At 40.4% G+C, this 27,244-nt stretch overlaps 1 protein-coding gene across 3 annotated transcripts; it reads left to right on the top strand.

Annotated features, from left to right (window-relative positions):
* Positions 1 to 595: 595 nt before the first annotated feature.
* On the top strand, positions 596 to 22,457 carry AMD1 (adenosylmethionine decarboxylase 1; the record flags this gene model as incomplete). 3 transcript variants are annotated; one of them, XM_084228112.1, is made up of 9 exons in its annotated part: positions 596 to 711; positions 17,945 to 18,031; positions 19,420 to 19,546; positions 20,057 to 20,159; positions 21,227 to 21,269; positions 21,356 to 21,500; positions 21,597 to 21,689; positions 21,770 to 21,925; positions 22,317 to 22,457. In XM_084228112.1, 9 exons carry the CDS (start codon positions 602 to 604, stop codon positions 22,455 to 22,457), a joined length of 1,005 nt encoding a protein of 334 aa, XP_084084238.1. The 3 variants fall into 3 exon arrangements, with proteins under 3 accessions (XP_084084238.1, XP_084084239.1, XP_084084240.1); XM_084228113.1 differs by lacking the exon at positions 17,945 to 18,031 and having other exon boundaries at positions 602 to 711; XM_084228114.1 differs by lacking the exons at positions 17,945 to 18,031; positions 19,420 to 19,546; positions 20,057 to 20,159; positions 21,227 to 21,269 and having other exon boundaries at positions 602 to 711.
* Positions 22,458 to 27,244: the final 4,787 nt, after the last annotated feature.

Below are 27,244 nucleotides of genomic sequence, written 5' to 3'. Positions count from 1 at the left end.
CCCGCCCTGCATTCGGCCCCGGGCTCCGAACCCCCAGCCAGACGACACAGCGCCGTCTCCCGCCCAGGGGCCAGCGCCAACCCAAACCGCACCGAGGCGGGCAGCTCCCCGCGCTTCTCGCGGGCGGGTGACCAGCCAGCCGCAACTGGGCGGGCGCTGATTGACAGGTCGCTGCAGCTATGAGCCTCAGGGGCGGGACGCGGCGTCACTTCCTGTCCTTGCGAGGAGACGGGGTATATAAGGGGCGCGCTCACGCAGCGCCCTCGCTTCCACAGTATGGCCGGCGACATTAGCTAGCGCTCGCTCTACGCTCTTTCACGGGGAAACAGCGGAGTGCAAGAGACTGGACTGTATCTGCCTCTTTCCAACAGACTCGTTCAACTTTCGCTCACACACACAAACACACACAAAAAAAAAAAGCCGGGAAAATTTTATTAATCCTTTTTTTAAAAAAAGTTAATATAAAATTATAGCAAAAAAAAAAAAAAGGAACCTGAACTTTAGTAACACAGCTGGAACAATCCGCAGCGGCGGCGGCGGGAGAAGAGATTTAATTTAGTTGATTTTCTGTGGTTGTTGGTTGTTCGCTAGTCTCACGGTGATGGAAGCTGCACATTTTTTCGAAGGCACCGAGAAGCTGCTGGAGGTCTGGTTCTCCCGGCAGCAGCCCGACGCGAGCCAAGGATCTGGGGATCTCCGCACCATCCCGAGGTGGGTCGGCGGGGCTCGCCCGCGCCGGGGCCGGGGCCGGGCCGGGGCCGGGGCGGGGGCCGCCTGGCGGGCTCGGGCCGCGTGGGCGGGGGCCGGGCGTCGGATCCCGCAGCCCTCAGGTGGGGCAGGTCCGCGGGCGGGGTCTCCCCGGCGGCCGCGCAGAGGCACCGGGCGCCGGGGGGGGGGGGAGCGGGCGCGTCCACGCGTGGCCGGGGCCGTTCGGCTTCTCCCGCCGCCGTTGCCGGGCGCTGCCGGGGGGAGGGGAGAGGCGAGGAGGCCGGCCCCGCCGCGTGCTCAGGTAACGTCCCCGGCCGGGCGGCGGGCTGCGGCGCCCGGGGTGCTGGGGCGGCCCGCGCCCCCGGCCCCGGCCCTCGGGGGTTGGCGCGGCGGGGCGGCGGGTGGGGGCGCCCGGAGGGGGTGAGGGGCGCCACGCGGGTTTCCTCGCGGCAGGTGTGGCTCGGCGCGCTTAGTCAGGCGCTCTTCTCGGGCGTGCCCGCCGCGGGGAGCGGAGGGGGAGCGAGCGGGGCGGGAGCCGGACTCGTGCTCGCCGGGCGAGGGGGCGGCGGGCGCCCCCCGGCCGGGGCTGAGGGGCCGGCGAGCAGGCCTCCCGCCCGCGGTCCGGCTGACAGCATGTGGCGCGGGGATTGGGCGCGCGCGGCGGTGGCGCAGTGCTGGGCCCCACCGCCGCCCTGGCGTGCTCTGCACCAGAAGCCTGTCGGGCGGCCCCGGGAGGCGGCCGCGGAGCCCGCCGGCGAGGCTCGCGAGCCTCTTGACCTTGGGGAGTGTAACCTGTTAACGGAGTCGGCGGGTCTGGGAGAGGTTGCGGCGTGCACCGCGGCTCGCTGCGTTTGCGGGCTGGCCGGGAGCGGGTCCGAACCTTTAATGCTCAGCCCGCAGAGGGATCCCGGGCCCCAGCCTCCCACCCGGGGCATTCACGCGAGAGAGCGGAACTGGGCGCCGAGGCGTGGAGAGGTCTCGCGGCGATCTTACTGGAAATCCAAGCGCAAGTAAAAGCACGGGCGATTCCGAAGGTGCTTGGGCCTGTTCCCCCGCGCTCGTCTCCGGCTGCTCCTTGTCCTTCCAGGCTCTCCGCGCACTCGGGCGCCCAGTGTGGAGGTGCTGCGGGCACCCGCGGGCCGCTTCGGAAAGGCAGGACCAATGAGCTGGGCCCCACCGAGACCCTGGCCCCGGGGTGTGGGCCAGTGGCCGTTTCGGGAATGTGGGGCTCCCCTTGTTGCTCCCCCTTACAAAAAAAAAAGCGACTGGAGAAGGGACTGCAGAAGTACACGTGCTGCCAGGACTTGAAGGCGGTCTGTAGCTTGGGTTCTCCTAGAAAATCATTATGTTAGCTAAAACGTCACGTTTCACTTTTCAGCCTTTGTGTGACATTTAAAACGTCTAACATAGCTCTTTACTATGTGCCAGACTCAGTTTTAAGCACTAATGTTATAGGAAGGCGGTTACTTTCATAAATATGAGGAAGCTTAGTGTTTCCCTAATTTCAGAGACGGGGAAAACTCCACGGTGTTGGTGATGTTTTTTGGTTAAAAAAAAAAAGATTGTGATCAGATTGTCTAGAAAATCTGTGTCTTAGGAAGAACTAATGAATGACAAGATTCTTATAAAACGATCAACAAATTGTTACAAAATTGTTACGCTTTACTACTTTCTCTGTAAGCACACCTTCTTAATAAAAGGAAGGGGATTTTTTCCCGAGTCCTTGGGGGGCAAAAATGACAGATTTTAAGGTTGGGCTTTTGGGGGGTGTGGGGGTACATAGTTCCCTGAATCTAAGGTTCCTGAATCTAAGAAAGACTTAAAGCGTAACTTCCTTTCTTTAGATATTTGAGAATCATTTTTTCCTTGTAGTTTGATCAGCCAAAATAGTTTTACTACTTGAGGGTGGCTCTTTAAATGATGGCCAAAGTTAAGCTTGCAAAGACAGAATATGCTGTTTTGTCAAGTTAATAGTTTAATGTCATACATTTTATGGGCACTCTCACTAAATAACTCTTTTGAGAGATACTAGCACATTTAAGCTGTTGCACATAGAGCATGTAAGAACTGAAAAATCTCTTGGCTTTAATTAAGAGTTGAATTGATAATCTTCCTAGGAACATTTTTAGGTGACCTGCCAGACGGGGATCCACTGGTTAGGTTTCTTAAAGAGGTCATAAGAAGATACTACTTGAAACATAGTAGGTTGTAGACAAATCACCTAAAATCCATGGCCTGGCAGAGAAAATTGTCGGACTTTGGTCTCCCGATGATAGGATGCAGAGCCAGAGACCTTGGAGGGCTTATTGGTTACCTAGCAGAGTAATACACATTTGTAATGGTTTTGTGGGGGGCCTCTCTGGTAGCATACGAGTTAAATCTCAGCTATCACCAGTACTGCCTGAATTTGATCCCTAGCCAGGGAGCTAACCCACATATGGTACAGCAGATCTCTCCTGTCTTGCTTGTTCTGCTCCCTACTCTGTCTCTGGTGAATCTTCTCATCCCCCACACCTCTGGCCTACACCCCAGTTCTTCTATGTATTATTAAAAAATAATAAAGAAATGGTTAAGTGCATGACTTCTGAAATGTCTGCATTTGAATTTATTTATTCATTTATTTAGAAGATTTATTTATTTATTTATTTATTTATTTATTTATGCACGCACTGGGGGTATAGTCAGAAGCGCGGGAGGGTGAGAGAATTCACCAGAGCCAGAGCAGGGAGCAGAGCAGGCAGAAGGACCGAAGTACACTGCTGAGGGGAGCAGCGGGCGCCAGGAGAGGTCTGAGGGCCATGTGGGACCCTGCCTTCCTCCGGTGGCTGGGGAGCAGCAGTGGATTGAACCAGCGCTGCAGAGGCTGCGGGCACCCAGAGGCCCTGCATTTGAATTTAAACAGCATTTACTGACTAACTACACGATGTTTCCTCAGCTCTAAAATGAAGACAGTAATAGAACACTACCTTGGAATATTTGTGAGGGTTAAGGGCATGAATATACTTATGGTTCTTTAAAAGTGACACATAGAAACCACTATGTAAGTGTTACTGTCAGATTCTTTATCTTAGATTCTTTGCTCTAGAGGACAAAAATCTTTTTTTCTTCTCCCCTGAAAGCGCCTACCCCTTTTTTTAAGCAGCTAAGTCTGAAGTGAAAGTGTCAGATTGTGGTCTAAGAGGCTACACATTAAAGGGATCCCTAGCAATTTGATGTAGTTATTTTTATTCAAGTAGAGGAAATGGTGTCATTGGGAGTTCTGAATTGCTTCATTAATCCATCTAGAGAATTGTTTGGTTTTTGTAATTTTGTTTTTAGTTAATGGTAAAAATGATTTGGAAGCCAAAAAGTTATTGCCTCATATCTCCACCCTCACTAACACCATTAAAATGTAAATAGAGTATAGTTAAAAGACTTTAGAGAACCACTTTAAAATAAACTCAATCTAACCACATTGTTTATAAAACAAAACCTAAAAACATGGAAAGGATAAATGTGAAAGTACAAAACTGTACTGATGAGGCCATCACTACAGGTTCTAAAGACATTAGAAAGATAAGGATATTATTGAAGAAGTTGCTAGGAAAAAACACCCTTCCAACAATGATAAAAGAAGAAATAGAAAATGGTGACACAGGCATTAAAATCTACACACTAGCGGCCTGAGTTCCATCCCCCGGCAGGGAGCTAACCCACATGGCGCAGCAGACCTGTCCTGTCTCGCCTGCTGCTCCCCTCAGCAGTGTGTTTCAGTAGATCCACCTGTTCTGCTCCCCGCTCTGTCTCTGATGAATTCTCTCACCTCTTCCCCCAACCCACACCTCTGGCATACACCCCAGTTCTTGTATGTATAAATAAAATAAATCTTTTTTTAAAAAAGTAAGTAGGGAGGGCCTCCCCGGTGGTGCAGCGGTTGAGTGCTGGGTTGCGAAGCTGCCCGCGGCCTCTGCGGCGCTGGTTCTATCCCCGGCTGCTCTCCGGCCACCGGAGAAGGGTCCCACATGGCGCGCAGACCTCTCCTGCCACTCGCTGCTCCCCTCAGCAGTGTACTTCGGTCCTTCTGCCTGCTCTGCTCCCCGCTCTGGCTCTGGTGAGTTCTCTCACCCTCCTGTGCTTCTGACTGTACCCAGTGCTTGTATAAACAAAACAAACAAACAAACAAATAAATAAACATGCCTCTATTAAAAAAAATTGCTTTAAAAAAAAAAAGTAGGGAGGGGTGGATTATAAAGAGGCATTAGAACCCTTTGAGTAGATGTGACATAGTCACACTATCTTATGCTAGTTTCATTAGGGACATGTGAAAAAATCTGGTAGATAAAGTGTAAAAAGCATGAGTAGAGTCTGAAGTTATATAGCAGGTTAAAATAAAAGACTTCATGCTTCTGGTAAACAGAATCTGATCATTATGGTATAATAACCTCATCTTTAAGTGGATCTCACCTTAGATATTACCAGATTACCTTGCTGATAGGAATATTAGGCATTATTGGCATATGTATGTTGTGTTTACTACTACAAACTAAAGGGTGAATTTGTTTTCTGCTTATGTAAGACCCCCTTCACCCCATAGTTGACCTAACAGTTACCATTTGTCATTTTACTTTATTGTTATTTTGTGTGTGTGTGTGTGTAGAAGAACTGGGGTGTAAGCCAGAGGTGCCAGGTGTGAGAAGACCCACCAGAGACAGAGTAGGGAGCAGAAAGGCATATCCACTGAAATACGCTGCTAAGGTAGGTGAGACAAGAGAGGTCTGCTGTACCGTACCTTATGTGGGCCAATTCCCTGGCCAGGGATGGAACTCAGGCAGTAGCAGTGATAGTGTTAGGGGGAACAGGATGTCCTAAAGCTAATTCCATACAGGCTTTGTGGACTCCACCCCCACCCCAGGCCAAAGCCAAAGACACTGGGAACTCCAAATCCCATCACCACCAAAGGGAAGATGGCTGGGACCTGAGGGTGGGGTTAAGCAGCCAGGTTGGTATAAAGCCAGACACTGGGCTTTGGAGGGGTTCCCCCATTTTGGCTCTCCACCAGCTCGCAGCGTCCAGCCAGCTCTGAGAGTGGCTTTGGGTTTCCAGGTTGGCGGATCGGGTAGGACGCATGAAAGACTTTATTTCCCTCTTTTCTCCCTGAGTTGTACATTTTCCTTATTTCCTTTTCCCTTGTAAATAAACCTTTTATTAACCTTTTGTGTGTGCCTGTAGTGGAGTATTAGTAAGTCCCTTGTAAGCGCGCGGGTGAGGACCCACAGCCAGGCAACCCGTTCAATATCGGGGCTGCCCTATAACAATAGCACTAGACTTAACCCCTAGACCACCCAAGGGGAGACCCCTAGCAGTTAACATTTGTACTAAATTATAGTGTGTCCCCCCTCCCCATTTTATCTTAAGTAACAAAGATAAATATGAATATTTGGAGAGCTTCTGAAATAACTTTAGAGAAAAGCTTTTGTGTTATTAGGATAAGGTTGAGGTTTGAACAATTAGACTTGAACCAAGGGGAAAAACCATAGGGCTCTGAAGGGACAACTTTAGCAGAGTTTGAGGAAAGTGGTATACCAATCAAAGAAAAAGCATGGCAAAAAGAAAATTTAGCTGTTACTAAAACAGCTTATCTTTTGATTCATATATTTTTTATAACTTTTTATTGAAGTGTAACACAAAAACTTGCGAGTCTTCACAAACTGATCACTTTTGCAATTAGCATGCAAATCGAAGGAATATACCTTTGTCTCTCCTTCTAGTTACTATCTTACCCTGCCTTTCCTCCCTTAAAGTAATCACTGTCCTGACTTGTAATACACCATAAATTAGTTTACCCTGTTTTTGAACTTTGTATAACATGGAATGAGTTAGGTAAAGCTTCATTTGGTCAACTTTGAGGTTTTATCATCCATTTCTATTGTTGCATGTAGTATTTTATGTCAAGATACCATAGTTTAGCACACTAATGTTAATGAGCATTTGAGTAGTGTCCAGTTTGCTAATGCACATATGTTGCTGTAAATACTGTTTGTACATGTCTTTTAGTGAACACTGTGCATGCACTTTTACTAGATATGCATACATCTAGGAGTGTTATTGTTGAGTTATAAGGTATGCCTCTGTCCATCTTGAGGATTCCAGTTGTTTAATATCTTCATCCAACACTTGGTGTATTGTCCTAATTTTAGCTGCTCTTGTTGGGTATATGTCTTTCCCATGTGACTTATGGGGTTGAGTGTCATGTTGACCATTAGGATAGCTTTTGTGAAATGCTTGTTAATTGTCTGCCTATTTTTTAAAAGATTTCATTTATTTATGCATACAAAAACTGGAGTGTAGGTCAGAGTTTGGGGGGAGTTGGTGGTGAGAGGATTCACCATAGACAGTGGGGAGCAGAACAGGCTGATACTCTGAAGTGCATGGCTAAGGGGAATGGCCGGGCAAAACAGGTCTGATGCACCTTGTGTGGGTTAGCTCCCTGGCCAGGGATTGAACTCAGGCGAACTCAGGCTGCAGCAATAGAGCTCAGACTACCTTTATACCACCAGGTAGGCTCTGTCTATTTTTTTTTTTAGGTTGAACTTTTAAATTTGAGAAGTTTTTTTATATATATTGAATGATTCTCTATGCAATATATATTGGAAATATTTCATAACTACTATGATTTCCTTTCCATTTTATTAATGATTAGAAACAGAAGTTCATAAGTTTAATGTAATCCAGTTTGTCAGTATTTTTCCTTTAGTGGTTAGCAGTTTTTGTATCTTAAGATATCTTTACTCATATCCAGGTAATGATGATGTATTGTAATCTGAACAAATTACAAACTTTGCAGATTTTTAGAAGAATGTTGATTAGAAATAAATAAACATATATGAAAATGCCTTGGAGTTGCTGGATAAAAATGGACCTAACAAAAACCTTTATAAGAAATGGCGGGGAAAGGAGGTGTAGGAGTCGTATCGGGGAAGTCTAAACATTTTTTTGGTGAAAGATGATTTAATCCTATAGCATCATAAAATTGACTGCATTTTGCTTCATCACAGACCTAGGCTATTTATTAGTACTGAGATAGGTTCAGATGGGAAGTTCTAGTGGGGGTAAAGAGAATATTAATTGTGGAAGGGGTGTATAAAAGTCATAATCATTTTATATGGTTATGCGAAAATACGAAAACTAGGGTCGCTAATGTTGGAAAAGATTTTTAAGACTAGTAGGTTGTCCGGCTTCCCCTGTGGCGCATCGGTTGAGCGCTGGCTTGTGAAGCTGCCCGCAGTCTCTGCAGCGCCGGTTCGATCCCCGGCCGCTGGGCGAGGGTCCCACATGGTGCGCAGACCTCTCCTGGCGCCTACCGCTCCCCTCAGCAGTGTACTTCGTCCATCTGCCTGTTCTGCTCCCCGCTCTGGCTCTGGTGAATTCTCTCACCCTCCTGCGCTTTTGACTGTACCCAATGCTTGTATAAATAAATAAATCTTTTTAAAAAAAAAAAAAAAAGACTAGTAGGTTGTTTTGCAAGTACTTCCTCTCCCACACTTAAAATCTTAAAAGAAAAAATGTAGTTTTCACTAAAGGAATGAGAGCACTTGCAAAGATAGTAAATCACACCTCAGCATTAACTTTCCCAGAACCATTGCCTTGACTACAGCATTGCAAAGTTTTGCAGTATCAGTAATTTACGTTGGAGGAATGTACAACCTATTGCCAAAAAACCTTTTAGTGTGTTTTAGAGTAGAAAAACTTCCTATTGAATTAAGGTTCGCATTACATTCCTCACAGCAGTAAAAGTTTGAACTGCTGTCTCCAAACCACCTATCTTTTTCAGAGTACACAGTGAAAGTAATCATGTGAAAGTACCAGTAATTATACTGGTAATGATTAGAGTTGGGGTAAAACTTTGTGATGGCTATTTTAATACTATGATTATAATTAGCAGTGCATTCTAGGTTGATTTCTTTGAACAAGAGTAGAAGGCTTAATTTTCTGAATGACTGTCTTCTGAAGGTATTTAAACTTCTGGTCTACCTAGGCTTTGCTGAAGAATAATCCTAGGCTTTTAGATGCTTTTGTCCCAAAGACTGCTTCCCTGGGGTGAGGGGTGAGACTTCACTGTAAAGTAGTAAGGAACCTCTGAATCGTGCTATTAATTAAAGTCACAGTTGAGGAAAGCTTCAAATAGTTGTGTTTTTTTGGGGGGACAAATTACTTGATAACTCTGAAGCTAGCTGATTTTTACTTTAAGAAGTAATTCACTAGAGGAATCTAATTACCCAGAGGTCTTTTAAATGCAAATTTCCAAGTACCAGCTTCAAGAATGATCTACTGGATCTGAAGATAAAATCTAATTCTTCGGGTGATAAAAGTGAAAACCCTGCTCTGAAGGTTTCCTCCATCTGCCAGCAAGTATTCTGTTAAGTCATTTATTTCTTTAAATTGTGTTTTGTTTTGTTTTGTTTTTTTTAATCTAAATTTAAATTTACCATTTGGACCTTTTTGAATGTACAGTTCAGTATTGTCACGTATACTCATTGTGCAACAGATCTCTAGAAATTTTTTTATCTTGCAAAACTGAAACTGCACCAGTTAGACACAAATTGGTGTGTCTCCCCCCAGTTCTTGCTAACCACCATTCTATTTTCTGTCTCAGATTTTGCCTACTTTGGATACTTCATATGAGTACCCTATTAAGTATCAATAGAATCATATGGTATTGGGCCTCCCTGATGGCGCAAGGGGTCAAGATGCAACCTATGAAGCTAGCTGCAGCCACTGCTACACAGTTCCGTTCCCTGGCCAGGGAGCCACCCACATGGCACGGCAGACCTCTCCTGACTTGCCCGCTGCTCCCCTCAGCAGTGTATTTCAATCTGCCTGTTCTTTTCCCCACTCTGTCTCTGGTGAATCCTCTCGCCCTCCACACCTCTGGCCTGTACCCCAGTTCTTGTATGAATAAATAATAATTTTTTTTTTTTTAAAGAATCATATAGTATTTTTCCTTTTGTGGTTGACTTATTTCACTTAGAAACTCATCAAGAAACTTGGAGTCATCCTTATAGCATGTGACCCTTTCCCAGTAAGGCTGCAAAATCCATTGTTTTGTATATACCCACTGTTTTATATATACCACATTTTCTTTGCCCATTAATCCCTTGGTGGACATTTGGGTTGCTTCTACCTTCTGACAAATGTGAATCACAATGACCATGGGTATGTAAGTATCTCTTCGGGATCCTGTTTTGAAGTCTTTTGGAAATATACACAGAAGTAGAATTGCTAGATCATAGGGTAATCCTATTTTTAGGTTTGTGAGGAATGTCAGGACTATTTTCTGGCTGCACCCATTTACATTTTCATCAACAGTGCACAAAGTGTTAGAATTTCTTCACAACCTTGCCAACATTTTCTTTTGTTGTTTTGCTGGTAGGCCACCTACTAAATGAGAGGTAGTATCTTTTCATTAGCATTCTTTTTTTATTTATGAATATGATATTGAGCATCTTTTCATATACTTGTTGGTCATTTGTATATCTTTGGAGAATTGACAATTCAAGTCTTTTGACCCCCTATTAATTGGGCTCTTTGTTTTTATTGCATTGTAGAAGTTCCTTATACATTGGTATGTATTGGTTATGTGATTTACAAATATTTTCTCCTGTTGGTTGTGTTTTTGAGTTTTGTGATGCAAAAAGTTGTTTGATGTAATCTCATTTGTCTGTCTTTGCTTTTGTTGCTTTGTGCTTTTTGTGTCATATCCAAATCTAATGCTTGGAGCGTTTCCACTACCTCCTAGGAGCATTGTAGTTTTAGGTCTTAATGCAGGTCTTTAATACGTTTTGAGTTAAGGTTTGTATATGGTGCTATAAGGGTTCAAATTAATTTCATTCCGTATCCAGTTTTCCCAGCATCATTTAATGAGGAAACTATTCTTTCCAGGTTGTATAGTTTTGACACCCTTGTTGAAGTTTAAGTTGAGACATTTACTTTTTTAATTATTTTAAAAAATGAAGTCAGTTGGCCATTTCAAGTCTTTTTTTTTTTTAATAGAGGCATTTTTTTTTTAATTTATTCATTTGTTTGTTTGTTTTGTTTATACATGCACTGGATACAGTCAGAAGCGCGGGAGGGTGAGAGAACTCACCAGAGCCAGAGCGGGGAGCAGAGCAGGCAGAAGGACCAAAGTACACTGCTGAGGGTGGAGCAGCGGGCGGCAGGAGAGGTCTGCGCGCCATGTGGGACCCTCCTCTAGTGGCCGGGGAGCAGCTGGGGATCGAACGGGTGCTGCAGAGGCCGCGGGCAGCTTCGCAACCCAGCGCTCAACCACTGCGCCACCGGGGAGGCCCCCATTTCAAGTCTAACTGAAATCAGATGACACAGAATTCATCTTAGTTGTATTTTAAACCTTGTAAGCAGCAACCCCCCAACACTTGTGTTTTTAATCGACTTCAACTCTAAGAAAACTATGAAATTTGGCATGCATTAACACTTAACCTCTTTGGGAATAATGAATAAGGTCATTCAATTTCTTTAGAATCATTTATGAATTTCTTTATTTCATAAGTATCTTAACAAGTTGATGCTTTTTTGAATGCCTTTTAAGAATATTTTCAATTCACTATTATCTGAAATAGGAACATATTCCATTCTGCTTTATATTTATGGTTTATTAAATATTTGTTTGAATCTTAAGGTTAATAACAAAGCTTGCCAGAAAGACCTATTTTATAAAATAGTTCATAATATAGTATAAACTAGTAATTCTCAGTCCAGGTGTGTATTTTGGGACAAAGCACATATTCCTTCCACCACCATTACTAAGTCTGCTGTGGCATTCTAAATTGATACTACAAGTATTAACTATAGGTATATAACTTAGGTCAAGTGTATAAAGCACATTGTCTTTTTGATCATTAAAATGGGACACAAAGGAGAGCACTGATAACCCCCCTTTAAAATAGGAATAACAAACAGAATGACGTTTAAATTTTGCAAGGCAAGGCAAACATGCTGTTGCAACTACTCAGTTCTTTCCTTATAGGGAGAAAGCAGCTATTCAATGTATAAGTGAATGGGTGTGCCTAGGATCAAAAAAGCTTATTCTTTCTCCCACCCCTCAAAAATGTGATAAAACAATTTCCTGCATTTCTCAGCTGTTTTGATGCTGACTATTACATTACATTGACATCTTTAATTTATTTCCATGACCTTTCTTGTCTTTTATTTTTGAAGCCTGGTGTAGCTAAAATAATCTTTATAATAACTTGATTGATAGACCATGCACAACTGTGTTTGGGTTAGGTGTTTTCTTTCTGGCCTTCCTGGTGGCATAGGGGTTAAGTCTCAGTGCTATCACCACTGCTGCCTGAGTGCCTGCCACCACCAGGGAGCAACCCACATATGGCGCAGCAGACCTCTCCTGTCTCATCCGCTGCTCTCCTCAGCAGTGTATTTCAGTGGATCCATCTGTTCTGCTCCCCACTCTGTCTCTCGTGAATCTTCTCACCCCCTGCACCTCTGGCCTATACCCCAGTTCTTGTATGCACAAATAAATAAAAATATATCTTAAATAACTAGAACAGTCTTCTTTCATATTATGATTAAAAAAATAGTACTTACAGATTTCTTTTGAGTGAGGAAGAATGTAGTTGCAGAGTTTATTTTTCTTTTTTAAAAACTATAAGAATATTCTGCTTTCTATCAAGATGGAGTATGCTCTCTCTGAATAAGTGCAGTTTAAAGCCCAAAATGCTTGAGCAGCTATCTGAGGACTCTGAAAAGCTTGCAAGTGAATTGGAGAAGGAAACCAGAACTCAAAATACCACTGAAACAGTTGTGATTTCCTGTCTCTTTTTCCTCTGGTTTCTCCTGGGTGGTATAAAGACTGCTAGAAACCCAGAACTGCACACTAGGTGAAGACATAAAAAACTCCAAGAGAGAATCTGGGAGCTGCAAGATTCTTGCAGTTTTATGATCTGCAAAGGAAGAAAGGGGTGGGGGGATTAGGGGTTGGGGCAAATCCTTTTTTTTTTTTTTTTTTTTTTTTTTATTGTTTCTTCCTTTCCCCCCACCCCATTCTCTCCTGTCATAATTCAGTCAGACCTACAGCAGTTGTGGCAGCCAGGCAGATATCTAAAGCTACAAAGGAGGGCCAGTGTTTTCTGCCCAGAAGAAATGTGGTCCAGAAAGAACATTAGATAAATCCCCGTTGCTTTCTTCCCTCTTTGACATCTCCCCATTTAGCCCCAGAGGGACACACAGTCACAGGCAGCCTGCTGCAGAGTAAAGAAACTAAAGCCTTTGTGTTCTAGTCAGAACCAAGAAGCCCTCCAGCTCCTAATCCAGAAATTGTCAGGAGATTATGGCGAGGTGAGAGGTAAAGAATATAAAGATTTTTTTAAAGATTTATTTATTTATATAAGCACTGGGTACAGTCAGAAGCCTGGGAGGGTGAGATAATTCACCAGAGCCAGAGGGGAAAGCAGAGCAGGCAGACAGATGAAGTACACTGCTGAGGGGAGCAGTAGGCAGCAGGAGAGGTCTGCGCGCCATGTGGGACCCTCACCCGGTGGACGGGGAGCAGCCGGGGATTGAACCGGCGCTGCAGAGGCTGCGGGCAGCTTCGCAAGCCAGCGCTCAACCACTGTACCACCGGGGAGGCCCATATAAAGATTTTTGTAAATGCCCCCCAGCTGTTTGTGTAGGAATCTGACCCTAAACAACATTACCAGTTAGATCACCTACCAGTTCCAGGCTGGTCACTGGATGTCACATATAAGTAGGATAGAGCTGAACACAGCAGTGAAGGCTTTCATAACTGAACCAAAACCATAACATAGAAGGACTTGAAGACTTGATTCAGCTAGTTCGATTGCCTACAAGTGTAGTAAAGTTTCATGCATTTTAGTACAATGGAGAAGACAGGAGGGAGCTGAGTGAACTTGCAGAACCATAAGTTTCCCAGTCTGAACAGCAGGAAAAAAGATTGAGAAAACTTACAGAACCTGAGAGACCTATGGGGCAAACTGAAAAGTTTGATATTTCGTGCTTGCAGATTCATTTAGGTTCATTACAATCCTATAACTGAGTTACTTGGTTATGATATAAATAAACTGTTTATATAGATTAAAAAATAAGATGATGTTTAAGTGGAATGTACATTTGTAGTTGGTTAACAGGTATTTTGTTTAATGGCACTTACGTTTTCAAGAATTTGTTCTCTAGATACCTCCACTATTATGGTGACAACTTTATTTATTTTTAAAGATTTATTTATTTTATACAAGCACTGGGTACAGTCAGAAGCGCGGGAGGGTGAGAGAATTCACCAGAGCCAGAGCAGGGAGCAGAGCAGGCAGAAGGACCGAAGTGCACTGCTGAGGGGAGCAGCGGGCGGCAGGAGAGGTCTGCGCGCCATGTGGGACCCTCCTCTGGTGGCCGGGGAGCTGCCGGGGAATGAACCGGGGCTGCAGAGGCTGCCGGCAGCTTTGCAACCCACCACTCAACCCCTGTGCCACTGGGGAGGCCCGACAACTTTTTTTTTAACATACTTTTTTTTTTAATGATTTTATTTTTGCATATAAGAACTGCGGTGTAGGCTAGAGTTACAAGGGGTAGGGTGAGAGGATTCACCAGAGACAGAGTGAGGAGCAGAACAGGAAGATCTAATGAAACAACACTGCTCAGAGGAGCAGTGGGTGAAACAGGAGCGGTCGGGTGCACCATGTGGATTAGCTCCCTGGCCTGGGATCAAACTCAGGCTGTCAGAGTAGGCCTCATGATGGTAGTGCTGAGACTTAACCCTTAGGCCACCAGGAAGGTCTATATGGTAACAACTTTAAAAACCAGTAAAGGATCATGTGACCATACCTTGAGATTAAAAAAATTTTTTTTAAAGATTTATTTCTGTTTAAGAGAACTGGGATATAGGCCAGAGGTGCAGGGGCTGGGAAGACCCACCACAGAGATAGAATGGGGAGCAGAACAGCAGATCCAGTGAAATATACTGCTAATGGGAACAGTGGGTAAGAAAGGAGAGGTTCTCCATGCCACATGTGGGCCAGCTCCCCTGTCAGGGATCAAACCCAAGCTGTGGCTGTGATAGTTCCGAGACTCAACTCCTATGCCATCAGGGAGGCCCTAGATTTAAAATTTTTAAGGCTGTTGGTTTTCTAGCTGGTCTGCAGGATCTAATCAGAATATTTGTTGCCAAATTAGACAAATATTTGAAGGGGATAGAAACAATAAAGTCCCTAGCCATTGGAATGACTGGAATTGACATGAGTACCAAAATAGCTACACAAACTGCCTTCTTTGTGGGATCACTTCTTTACCTCTTTGTAATCTCCCTGATATAAACACTTCTGGCTTGGTAAACCTTCTGAGTTTTATAATCATTTAATGACAGATATGATCTGGCAGGGGTAGTGGGTTACTTATGAGCTGGAAGATGGGGGTGGGGGATAAGAGATCCAGGTGGAGGTCCATTCCAGCAGTATCTGAGCTAAAAGTCACAGTTTGCGTGTTTCAGCTTAATTATAACATTCTCTTTAACTCAGAAGTTGCTTGATTTGGGTGAATAGTATATGGTGCACTGTTGCTAGGAAGACAGAATAGATAAATGGAATGGCCCAGTGTGGCTGAACTACAGAATGCAGATAGTCTCTGTTATCTATATATGTCAGGGTTTCATTTTTGGTCTTCTGATTCATTGTCTTTTATGAAATTTGTCTGAGTCCGATAAGAAAAAGGGAGTTGCCAAGAGATCTGAAAGATTAGATAGTAATTCTCTGGAGAAAATAAAACAGGATCTTTCTGAAATGAGGAACCAACCATGTACTGCTGTTGAAGTAGTCACTACATTTGAAATTATATTGTGAGATTGCTAGCTTTTAATATTCTTTGCTTCCCCAAAATCTTAATTCTATCCATGCAAAGAAAATGGAATATTTAGGTAATCTTGCTTTCCCAGGAAAGAACTAAAAAATAGTGAATGCAGGATTCTCCAAAGAAACACTCCTATATTGAGACCCACAGTCAATAAGCCCCATCTTAACTCAACTGATATAGCCTGAGTTTTAGTGACCTATTCTTAGCCAACAATCACTTGAAAGTTGAGCTAGCTGGGAACATCTAAGGATAAATTCAGATAAGTCCGTAGAGAAAATGAAGCAAATTGAAAACAAGACCTTTAAATGCAAAGAAAACAGTTACCTAAGACAGGAAAAGTTCATGTTATACTATCTAGCTCAACCATGGAACATGTTTAAAAGTATTAATATAAGTAATTGAGAAGAAGTGATAGGAAAGGATTCTTAAGTATGTGCAGTAGGGTAGAAGCAATTATGAAAGCTGAATTCTAGTGGGAAGTGGGTAGGCAATGACATTAACAGGTAGCATTATTAAAAGAGCTGAATTATTGATAGCTAGCTCTAGCGACCCTGAGGTCCAAAATTTATTCTCTGATACTAGCACTCAGAGTAGCTATAATTTATTATTTACCTTCATATTGTTTACTTGAATTCTTACTGTCTAGCAAGTAAATTTTGTGTGTGTTACATAGTTTAATCATGTGAACTAGGCTTTTTCTTCCCACCATGTAAACTAAGCCAGGGTAATTGCAAGCAGTGTCACAGAGCAGAAAAGTAATAGCTTCCATAAGAGCCCCATGTTTCCCTTTAGGTCTAGTTATTTCTTTTTGTATTAAGGCCTATTTGTGGAATTGAAATGTGTGAGTTTTGAAATATTTGGCCATTAATAAGCTTGGAATCTCAGAAAACGAAAATACTGCTTGGGTACCTAAATTAAAAGGATTAAAATGCTCTACAAATTTCTTTTACTCAGAACTGAATCATAATTGTAGCTTATTATTACAAATTGTAATTTTTTTTTAATTCAAGTAAACTAACAACATTGCCTAGTCTAATATGTATTTATTGTTAGCTGTTTACATATTGTTTGGTAAAGTTGTGGGCATATAGACTAAATCATTAACAAGCCTAACTCATTGAAGTTTTTCAGCTAGGTCTCAGCTATTCAATTTATTTGCCCATCTTAGGAATTACTGCCTTCTGTGATTGGTCATAAAACTCCCCATTGGGGCCAGCAGGAATTTCTTTTAGCAAAATGGTAAAATGGGCACAGAATTCTAGCAGGATTGATTGGAACTGTACATGATTTTTAATAGGAAAGAATAAAACAGGCCGTGCTGTTCAGGGTTTCTTCTACAAGGTCTTAACTGGAAAAGAAGGCTTTAATCATAACATGCCATTTTCTTGGGTATAGAAAAATGGACCTACCAAACACTAAGAGCTTTAAAACATTTCTAGCCTTTAATCTGGTCATTTTAAGCTATCCCTTGAAAATATTTTGCTTTCTTTATTTTTATAGCAGGCACACCAAAGAGGAAATAGAAATAGTTCTTTAGGTCTCAATCAGTAAATTAAGACTAGTGTAGTTATGCCTGTTCACTTCCAATTTGTTACCTATTACCTGCACTGCATACGCTCCACTTGTTAAAATGGGCATTTTCTGATTTCATTAGAGATCTGCATAGTTTTCCGAAGATCTCATGGGTATGCTTGTACTGTTGAATTAGCAGCCAACATTATTTTTGTTTTTTAAGGATGCTTTTAAGACTTTTGGACACTACTAGCTATGGTGATTACTGCCAACTTGATAACAGGAAGTAGTGTAATAGTATCTGAACAGTGAATACTTGATCTGTTAGGCCTTTAAATCTCTTTGCTAGTCTAATTGGTGAGGGGAGTGGTGCTTTGTGTTTAATATAGTATGTTTAAAAATCTGGGAGTTGGAGAAATTCTAAGAATTTCATCAGCAAAGAGTATCTCATTTTGATTTGTTTAATCACTTAACTAGCGAGGTAATGATTTCCTTTGTGGACCTTTTAAATACACACTGCGCATGGTTTTTCAACTTTACTTTTGCTCGGTTGTATTTTCTTAATAAACTACAGATACATGGTATATACATTTCCAGTTTTTCAGTTTGCTTTTTTTTTTTTCCATGTGTAGCAAAATAGATACCTTAATGGATATATTAATATGGATGGATTCTTTTGAAACAAAATTAAATGTTGGTGTGCACTGGAGAAAGGTAATGAGAAATTACAGTGGAACAAGAACGTAATGAGAAATAGAATCCTAATTATTGATGATCTCTTCAATGTGAGAGCTTTGTAATTTTTCTAAGTAGGTAAGTACTGTTATTAACCATCCTCTTTTTGGTTAAATAATAGGTCCGAGTGGGATATACTTTTGAAGGATGTGCAATGTTCGATCATAAGTGTGACAAAAACTGACAAGCAGGAAGCTTATGTACTCAGGTAAGTCCTATAAAACATTTGCTACTTAGCTAGCTGGCTTCAGTCTAACTCATACTTTACATGAAATAGCAAATTGTCCCTCGAGATCTTAGTTCTATAATTATTTTTACCTTATTTTTTTAAATATGGGATAAAATAAAATATCTACTCAGATGTGTCAGTACAGTAGATTTTGAAGTCTTACATAATAACTCCTCAAAATGAGCTTTACTTACCATGTTTTAACTGGAAATATCCATAAGGAAGGGTAGAATGCATTGTACTGTTTTATTATCCTCACCTCGTGCATGACTTAATATCAGAACTTTATAGACAAATTCAGTTTCACCATACATATGATATAAGATTGCCATATATATAAGCAAGCCATTTAACCTTTTATAGGTGCAAAGTTCATTCAAGAAATACATTTGCACTAAGGGTAGAATGCATTGTACTGTTTTATTATCCTCACCTCGTGCATGACTTAATATCAGAGCTTTATAGACATATTCAGTTTCACCATACATATGATAAAAGATTGCCATATATATAAGCAAGCCATTTAACCTTTTATAGGTGCAAAGTTCATTCAAGAAATACATTTGCACTTTGAACAGCGTGTTTTGGGTTAAGAGTGCCACACCCTGAATTGTTGAAAATCCTTGTATAACTTTTGACTCCCCCAAAATTTAATAGCTGCTGTTGACCCTAAGCCTTACTGATAACAAGTGATGGATTAACTCATTTTATAATTTACATGTGTTGTATGCTGTATTCTTAAAACATGTTGTCTGTTTACAAGAAAGTGGATAATTTAATTATCCACATAATTAAAACCCCCTATTGTTTATGGGTCAAATGAACATTGAATGCTCATTACATATTTATAATGGGTCTTGGGTGCTATTGGATTGAACAAGGTAATAAATTCTATGTTTTTTCTAAGCTTTGTTATATAGATGCTTATAATGTGCCAAGCCCTAGGGATGTGATGGTAAATAAAAACAAATATTCCTTTCCTCAAGGAGCTTATTATCTAATGAAAGAAATAATAAAATGGTTACAGAAATACATATGAGAGTGGGTGGTACAAGAGGAAGCATAATATGAATTTAGTAATAATGTCTTAGGATAGGTGAAGAGGAGAAAGTTTAGTAGTAAAGGTTTGTGTAATGAGCTGATATGCTTTATACCTAATTCAAAGCCTATTTCTGTGAGTCTCTAGAACTTTAAACTGGCTTTTTATAATATAGAAGTGGAAGAACCCTACAGAATATTATTTGCTTACTTGCAATTATTTACATTTAAAATCACTAGCCAAAAGTTTGCATTGTGAATGACAGCCCAATAACTGATTGTATCAGTAATATATAAACATCATTATAATATTGTGACTTCATTTACAGTGAGAGTAGCATGTTTGTCTCCAAGAGACGTTTCATTTTGAAGACATGTGGTACCACCCTCTTGCTGAAAGCACTGGTTCCCCTGTTGAAACTTGCTAGGGATTACAGTGGGTTTGACTCAATTCAAGTAAGTAATAAAAACATTATTTACTCTTTTTTTCCCAGTCATAAATTTTGGGTCCAATGATGTGCCTAGAATATGCACATCCACATGTACACACTTACTGCTTCAGTTGTAACATGTAAGGATGCTCATACCATGAAAGAATGTTCTGCATGTTGCTTAACAACAGGAAAATATGGAGGGAAGCAGAATGAACTGGGATAAACAAATGGGAGAAAGAAATAGACCAGAGATATTTGATAGTTAGCTCCATGATATGTTTACTCTGCATGGTAGGGAAAATAAGGGAAAGCAAAACTATCTCATGAGTCTCAAGCTTTGAGATCTTGCTCTCTGATACAGTAACCTTCATTGAGTTTGTTGGTCAGCAAAAGACTCCATGTTCATATGCCATATTAAGGAAAACTGTGCTAAATGTTGTTGGGGAAATAGTTATAGATAAATGCATATGACAGTTGACTGGTTTAGGAAAATGATAGAATTCTATGTGTGAAGTTATCTGTCTTTTTTTAGAGCTTCTTTTATTCTCGTAAGAATTTCATGAAGCCTTCTCACCAAGGGTACCCACACCGGAATTTCCAGGAAGAAATAGAATTTCTTAATGCAATTTTCCCAAGTAAGTTTAAATAGAATTGAAACCCATTTTTTTAGAATTTATGTCCTTTTGGCGATTCTATATGTATAAAGCATGTGCATAGAAATGTAGCACATAATATATATAGTTAAGGCAAATATATCTACCTGGCTTATTAGAAAGTTTGGTGCATATGTGTGTATATAGGTGATTGGTGGAAAAGTGAAAAGAGAAAATCCAGGAATTAAATATAACTTAATGGTTATAAAAGCTATGGTTTCTTCATCCAGAAAATTATCCAGTGACTTCATAAACCTGTGTTAAGAAGCTCCAGTCTGTCAGTCTGTATTGAAATTGAGCTAGTCTAACAGAATGATCAACAGAGTGAGATCACAGTGTCACTTCAACCAAATTTGGCAAGATTTTTGTTCATCCCATTACTAAATTTTTATTTATGGACATGTTTTTTCCCTAGCGTCAAAGTATCTGAACTGAATGTTACCTGACACCCTTATTTCCTAGCTGAGGCTAAAACACTGGGATGATTTAATAACTTTATAGAAGGTCACTCATAGGAATGATTTTTTTTGTTTTTGTTTTTTAGTTTTTTCATAGGAGTGATTTTAAAAGAAAATCTAATTTCTGTCTTATATCTAATAGTAAACTATACTAGTATATATCAGAGTGCTGAGTATACTTTAAATATCTACCAGTTGTTATTTATTATATTGCTTGAGGCTTTGAAACAATACAGTAAGGAAAATAATACATAAAATTATATGTATTGGGAGAGTAGTTGAATGGCTGACCAAATTTTATTTACTGATGGCATCTAACGGGAAGTGAGCCATAGTTTTCTCAGCACTGCTTAGAGTGATGACTGACTCATTGGCTGAAGTATGTCTCTGAATGATGAGCTGGTAAAATTTTATAAGGTTGTGGGGTGGGGGAGCAGGATTCCTGCCTGCATGTGAATTTTACCCAGTTAAATTTACCTTCACTGGTATTTCTTACAGGCAAATAGTATCATCCTGCCTATTGGATAGAAATAAGCCATTCTTTCAAATGTATATGTTCCATTTATTTTACAATTCTCTTTCGCTCAACAGATGGAGCAGCATACTGTATGGGACGTATGAATTCTGACTGTTGGTATGTTGGACATGTTTTTGTGGATATTTTTTGTTCTATGTGGGCTTTATTTTAAGTCATTTTTAGAAACTGTTTCTTTTATGTAGGTACTTGTATACTTTGGATTTCCCAGAGAGTCGGGTAATCAGCCAGCCAGATCAAACCCTGGAAATTCTGATGAGTGAGCTTGACCCAGCAGTTATGGACCAGTTCTACATGAAAGATGGTGTTACTGCAAAGGATGTCACTCGTGTAAGCATTTTCAGTAACAATTCTGGAGAAGATAATTAATGCAGTCTGTTTATTTTTCAAATGTGTATTTAATTCAGTCTTTTGTCATTTTTCCAGGAGAGTGGAATTTGTGACCTGATACCAGGTTCTGTCATTGATGCCACACTGTTCAATCCTTGTGGGTATTCAATGAATGGAATGAAATCGGATGTGAGTAACATTTCGCCTAATAATTATTTAAATATTTAATTGTGCCCTTTCCTGTATTAATATAAAATTATTTCTCTTAGGGAACTTATTGGACTATTCACATCACTCCAGAACCAGAATTTTCTTATGTTAGCTTTGAAACAAACTTAAGTCAGACCTCCTATGATGACCTGATCAGGAAAGTTGTGGAAGTCTTCAAGCCAGGAAAATTTGTGACCACCCTGTTTGTAAATCAGGTAATTTGCTCTACTGCTGACAAAAAATTTACGGGAAATGAGTAGGGCATGTCATACTAGTCAGATATCCTAAGGTACTAAGGTACTACTGGTTGAAGTAGTTGAGGTTATTGGTAGATGAGAAAACCTGTATGTGTGTACTTATACTTCTGTTGCTCTTTGTTTAATATGTAGCCCAGTTGATGGGTTCTTCTTGTCTGTCTGTTCATGTTGCCTTCTGGGGTGGAGACCATAAGATGTCCTACTCCGTGAGGCCCATAAGAGGGCAACTAAAGTATTCAAATGCCAATTTTAGTAACATAATAGTGTCATGTTTATTGCATGATAATTTTCTTTGAAAATACTTCAGATTGGAAGCACTAATGCTTAATTAAAATTATTTTTCCTCCAGAGTTCTAAATGTCGCACAGTGCTTTCTTCGCCCCAGAAGATTGAAGGTTTTAAACGTCTTGATTGCCAGAGCGCGATGTTCAATGATTACAATTTTGTTTTTACCAGTTTTGCTAAGAAGCAGCAACAACAGCAGAGTTGATTAAGAAAAATGAAGAAAAAACGCAAAAAGAGAACACACATAGAAGGTGGTGGCTGCTTTTTAGATAATGATACCAGGGGCCATGCTTTCCATAACCACCACCTCGTAGTTGCAGAAAGCCCTAGATGTAATGATAGTGTAATCATTTTGAATTGTATGCATTATTATATCAAGGAGTTAGATATCTTGCATGAATGCTCTCTTCTGTGTTTAGGTATCCTATGCCACTCTTGCTGTGAAATTGAAGTGCATGTAGAAAAAAACTTTTACTATATGAAACTTTACAACACTTGTGAAAACAATTCAATTTGGTTTATGCACAGTGTAATATTTCTCCAGGTATCATCCAAAATTCCCCACAGACAAGGCTTTCGTCCTCATTAGGTGTTTGCCTCACCTAACCATATGGGACTATTCTATTAAATTGCTGCCAGGATTTTACATTGTTACCTCTACTTTCTAGAACATATTCTCTACTAATGTTATTGAAACCAATTTCTACTTCTACAGATGTTTTTTGCAACCACAATTAAAAGTTTTCTTCCATTAATTGAGTCCTCTTAAGAAAATGATTGCAGTTACCTGTTTTGTGTATTACTGTTTTAACATTATTGCTTCCTGAACTTGTATTCCTTTTTGATTTCATCCCCTACCCAACCATGGTGTCCCTCTCCCCAACTTCTACACCCCCTCCCCCAATAAAGCAATACACTATTTCACTGTGGGTTTATACTAATATATCCCAGGGGAGTGGGGGGATGGTGGAAATTGGACTTTAAGGTCAAGGGTGTTTGACCTCCTTTTTATTTGCATGGGCTCTATTTGAAGATAGTGACAAAACTGAACTTCTAGTGTTGATTAGCAAGTAAGGTAGATTTGATATGATAGTAGGACATGCTGGCAGAACTGGATTTAATGATCTGGCTTGGATCATTCACTGTAACTTTTACTTTAGTAACCATTTCCACTAATTTCCATTAATAACATATCCTAAACTTCTGTTCAGAACAGAATCATTATCTTTGTCATGTTGTGAATTGAAGTTCTCTAACTTCATCTGTTCAACTCACCATGATTTTGTAGGATTAAGTGGATAATTGCCCAGAATGAGAATTATTCAGGTCATTCAAACATGCACAGTGAATTAGAATGCTATGCATGAACTGTAACAAAAACTCCAAAACGGTCAATGGGAAGTGACTAGAAATGGAGGAGGCTTTCGAGAGGTGGCATATTTTCACTATATTTGCAAATACTGTGAGATTGAAGCCACTAAAGAGACTATAAGCTTGATTAAATTTTGTAATGTCCTCACGAAATTCTTTTTCTTGTATTGATGCAGTGATGTTTTCCGTTCCTTCCGTATTTATAAATGAAACACCTTTCTGAGTGTTTCTAAACCTAAAAAATCTACTTGGTTTGAAATCAAGAGGTTGGAACATTTAATGATTTTAATTTTAAGCATATGGAGATTGAAAGTTTCATTTGAAGAAATTTTCAGTCAATGGATGAGAAAGACTCTAATTAATGTTCAGTGCCTGTTTGTACTGTCTTGAGGACCAATGCTAAAAGCGAATTTTGTTCTTGAACAGTGTCCCAGTAAATTTCACATTTGTTAACTTTGAGGTCTGATTTTTTTTCTAATTTAAGATTTCTATCTCATGTTGAGAAATGTGACTTTTTTTAATGGGCCAAAATCCTAGAAGAATGAAAATTTTAGATTGAATAGTAATCTAAGTTAATCATAGTATGTATGATAAGAGGAAAGAAATTTTTGGTGCCATAATATCTCTTCATAGTGTTAGACTCAAATCAGTTGAAATGTATTTCTGTACCACAATTTAAGCTTCAATAAACGTTTGCTTAATTCATTTCTAGTGCCTAGATAGATGCCTTTTACATATTCTGTTTACAGTTTGCTATCTCATGAGTGTTGAATTTTGTTAATGTCCCCCACACATACTTGCGTCCATTGAAACAACCATTTGTCGTCTTTATTATGTTAAAAAGCTATTCCTGTTTAGTAGTGGAACCTTGTAACTGAAACAAGCCCCCAAACACTGGGGACAGTCACTTTGCCCAAATTTGTACAAGCAGAAATTATATAATCCATATTCAAATTCTGGGCAATTTTTTAATCACCATGGGATCTCTGACCTAAACCTTTTCTAAAAGTTAAGTCTCCTTCCTTTTACATCTACCTAAAATTTTGGGATTGAATTGTCTTACAGTTTTGCATGTTTGCTTTATTTGACTTCAGCCTTTTAGTAGTGAGGGAAGTTGAGATGAACCCTTGCAGTTAGGAAAGCCTTCGGAATGTCCTTGACCTTAGTGCTCCAAGCAGGTACTTCCACTCACCCATTCCCCCTGATAGCTTTGGTTGAAGTTCATTCTGCAAAATAAGGAAAAATAATGAAATTCAGTACTGATAGCCTGGAAAATAGTTCCTAGGAAGAAAGAATATAGCAATTGAAGTCTTTTCAGAACACGCATATAGTCAAGTATACAAAGGCTCGAGTAGAAACATGGATAACCAAAATTAAGGTGCTCAAAATTAAAGATGCTGATTAATGTGGTGATGTCTATGCAATTAAGTTGTCATGGGAAACATGTTCACAACAAAACTAGGTAAAAATCTGAATGTAATTAGTTAAAAATAGAATCAAATGCAAGTTACAGTGCTAGATACTAGGAATATGAAGATGAATGAGTCATGATAACTACCCCTTTAAGGAATCTCTAAAGAGGAGGAAGACACAAGTCTTTGCCTAGAGAGGTTGAGAAATGTCTAATAGAGTAAGTTATCTGTGAACAAACAGACTGTAGGAATCAAGTAAATTATAAGCAAGGCTATAACGTTCTAAGTGGGGTGAATTGCTTGGTGAAGAATTGCCAAGAGTCCCTTTTAGGTGTAGGTGCTGAGTGTGGAGGGAGCAGGCTAAGTGATCAAGATTGTGGTGGTGATTCGGTGCTAAACTTAATTTTACTCCACCAACCCCTGCCTTTAGGAATGATGATGCAGAGTCCCTTACCCAGGAGTATTTACTGGCAGCTCACAGTTGAGTCCCTTTCTAGAAACTTCTCAGCTAAAAATTTTTGTATAATACACAGTTTGCGGGGGAGGGTACATTTTTAAAGGTGTAATAAAAGGTCCTGAAGGAAGTTACATGGATTACATAGATAAAGTTAAATGGATTACATAAAGTTATGCTGGGTGCTAGGAAACCTGTTAGACTATTGCCAGAGTAGTGAAAGAAATGCTAGGGCTAACAATTCACCAACTTTACTGGCTTGGTACTGACAATCTGGCAATCAGCCACCAGAGAGGATGGAGAGGATAGGAAAAGAATTAATAGGTCTGCTTTTGTATATGTCAAGTTTAATGAGCCAAAAGATGGATAGTTAAACTCAAATTTGCTTTGCAAGGATTGTGAGCTTATGGGCACATAGCCTTTTGCATAAACTTAAATATAATTTAATAATGGCTTAACAGGTTAAACCAGTGCACCTGTAGGGGATTGGTTAAATAATCTGCACATTAAAACATTGAGGGGGGCCTCCCTGATGGCTCAGCAGTTGAGCACTGGGCTGCCACGCTGCTCGCAGCCTCTGCAGCACCCGTTCGATCCCCGGCCACTGGTGAGGGTCCCACATGGCGTGCAGACCTCTCCCGCCGCCCGCTGCTCCCCTCAGCAGTGTATCTTGTCCATCTGCCTGTTCCTGTTCCCTGCTCTGGCTCTGGTGAATTCTTTCACCTTCCCACGCTTCTGACTGTACCCAGTGCTTGTATAAATAATAAATATTTTTTAAAAATAAAAAAGCTATTAGAGGGGCCTCCCTGGTGGCACAAGGGGGTAAGACACAACCTATGAAGCTATCCGAAGCCGCTGCAGCACGAGTTCAATCCCCTGCCATCCAGGGAGCTACCAACATGGCACAGCAGACCTCTCCTGTCTCATCCGCTGCTCCCCTCAGCAGTGTATTTCTGTCAATCTGCCTGTTCTGTTCCCCACTCTGTCTCTGGTGAATCCTCTCACCCCCTACACCTCTGGCATGTACCCCAGTTCTTGTATGCATAAATAAATAAAAAATTTTTAAAGCTACTAGAAACATGAATACAGCAAAATGGCAGGTTACAAAATACATTGCTTTTTATATACAATGAGCAAGAAGAAATGAAGTCATTCACAATAGCTTCAAAAATAAATGCCTAGGATTTAATGAAGGAAGGGACTTAGTGCAATAAACACTATAGCATATTACTAAAGCATTTATATACAGACCTGAAGACAGAAATTTCATACTTGTGAGGAATAAAATGACTAATACTGTAAGTGATCAAAATTGGACAATCCCCATTTAAAAACCAGCAATATTTTTCAAAGATAATGAACAACAAAAAAGTTGAAAATGAAACCACAAAAGGCCTCCAATAGCAAAAGCAATACTGAGGAAAAAAACTGGCATGTTACCTAATTTTATACTACAATGCATTAGTAATTAAAACAGCAAGGGAATAAGGAAATACCTGAATCAATGGAACAGAATTGAAAGGACAAAAATAAATCCTTAAATATAGCAATACTTATGACAGTTACGACAATGCAATGTGGAAAGGAGTCTTAACAAAATGGTGCAGGGAAAACTAGAAAGCCATATGTAAAAGAATAAATTTAGATCTCTTTAACTCCATGCACAAAAATAAATTCCAAATGGATAAAAGACTTAGATGTAAGATTTGTAACATATATAATAGAAGAAAACATTAGCTCTATGTTTCATGTCAT

This window comes from Talpa europaea (assembly GCF_964194135.1).
Source record: "Talpa europaea genome assembly, chromosome: 2".
Classification (NCBI taxonomy): Eukaryota; Metazoa; Chordata; class Mammalia; order Eulipotyphla; family Talpidae; genus Talpa; species Talpa europaea.
This window is presented reverse-complemented; position numbering and strand designations above follow the sequence as displayed.